This window comes from Galeopterus variegatus, unplaced genomic scaffold, assembly GCF_000696425.1.
Source record: "Galeopterus variegatus unplaced genomic scaffold, G_variegatus-3.0.2 Scaffold3830, whole genome shotgun sequence".
Taxonomy (NCBI): domain Eukaryota; kingdom Metazoa; phylum Chordata; class Mammalia; order Dermoptera; family Cynocephalidae; genus Galeopterus; species Galeopterus variegatus.
The window spans coordinates 120,786-121,436 of record NW_007729941.1 but is presented as its reverse complement, the minus strand read 5'-3'; the positions used below and the strand labels follow the sequence as shown (position 1 = coordinate 121,436).

Genomic DNA, 651 nt, shown 5'->3' with positions numbered 1-651 from the left:
TTCTGTGCCCCTTAGACATTTAATGGAAGTGCGTGTTTAGCTGCAGTCTCGTAGAGGTGGGAAGGCACTGAAGTCTAATGCATTCCGTGAACTGTCTGACAACTTCATCCTCCTGCAGCTGGGCCCTTCCTCTGTGAATTGACCCCTTTCCCACAGTGTCTTGCACCATATTCTAGAGTTCGATGTTCTCTGCAGATGAGAATCTCATGCTAACTTTTTCCCCACACTAGGGTCTCTCAGGGAGCGATGGATTACCTGGAAGTCCTGGAGAAACTGGAAAGAACGTGAGTGCCCTTGGGCTTTGGGGAGGGGCATTGTGTGGTTCCGAGCAAGTGACACGTGATCTGCCAAATAGTATCTGGTGCTGTTACTCAGCCACTCTATATCTAGGGAATTTAAAGGGATCTCTGAAATCACTGTTACCCAAATCTTGCTGCTCGTAGAAGTTTTTATTTCTTATAATTTACTCTGTGCTCCAACTTTTCTCCCTCCCCTGACCCTGTTTCCCTTCCCTCCAAAAAACACACTGAACAGATACTTTTAAAAGTAATATCTTTGCTGCTTTCAAATATTTGGTCAAGTTTTATCCCACCATAAGTGTTTTAAACCCACATGTTGTTTTTGTCATTTTTCTTTTCTTTTCTTTTTTTT

At 43.3% G+C, this 651-nt stretch overlaps 1 protein-coding gene across 1 annotated transcript in view; it reads left to right on the top strand.

Annotated features, from left to right (window-relative positions):
- Nucleotides 1-651, top strand: part of COL6A3 (collagen, type VI, alpha 3) — a 97,265-nt gene that overhangs the window by 63,266 nt on the left and 33,348 nt on the right. Inside the window, exon 22 of the mRNA XM_008586105.1 lies at nucleotides 231-284. Within this exon, the coding sequence (XP_008584327.1) occupies nucleotides 231-284 (54 nt within the window). The remainder of the gene's footprint in view (nucleotides 1-230; nucleotides 285-651) is intronic.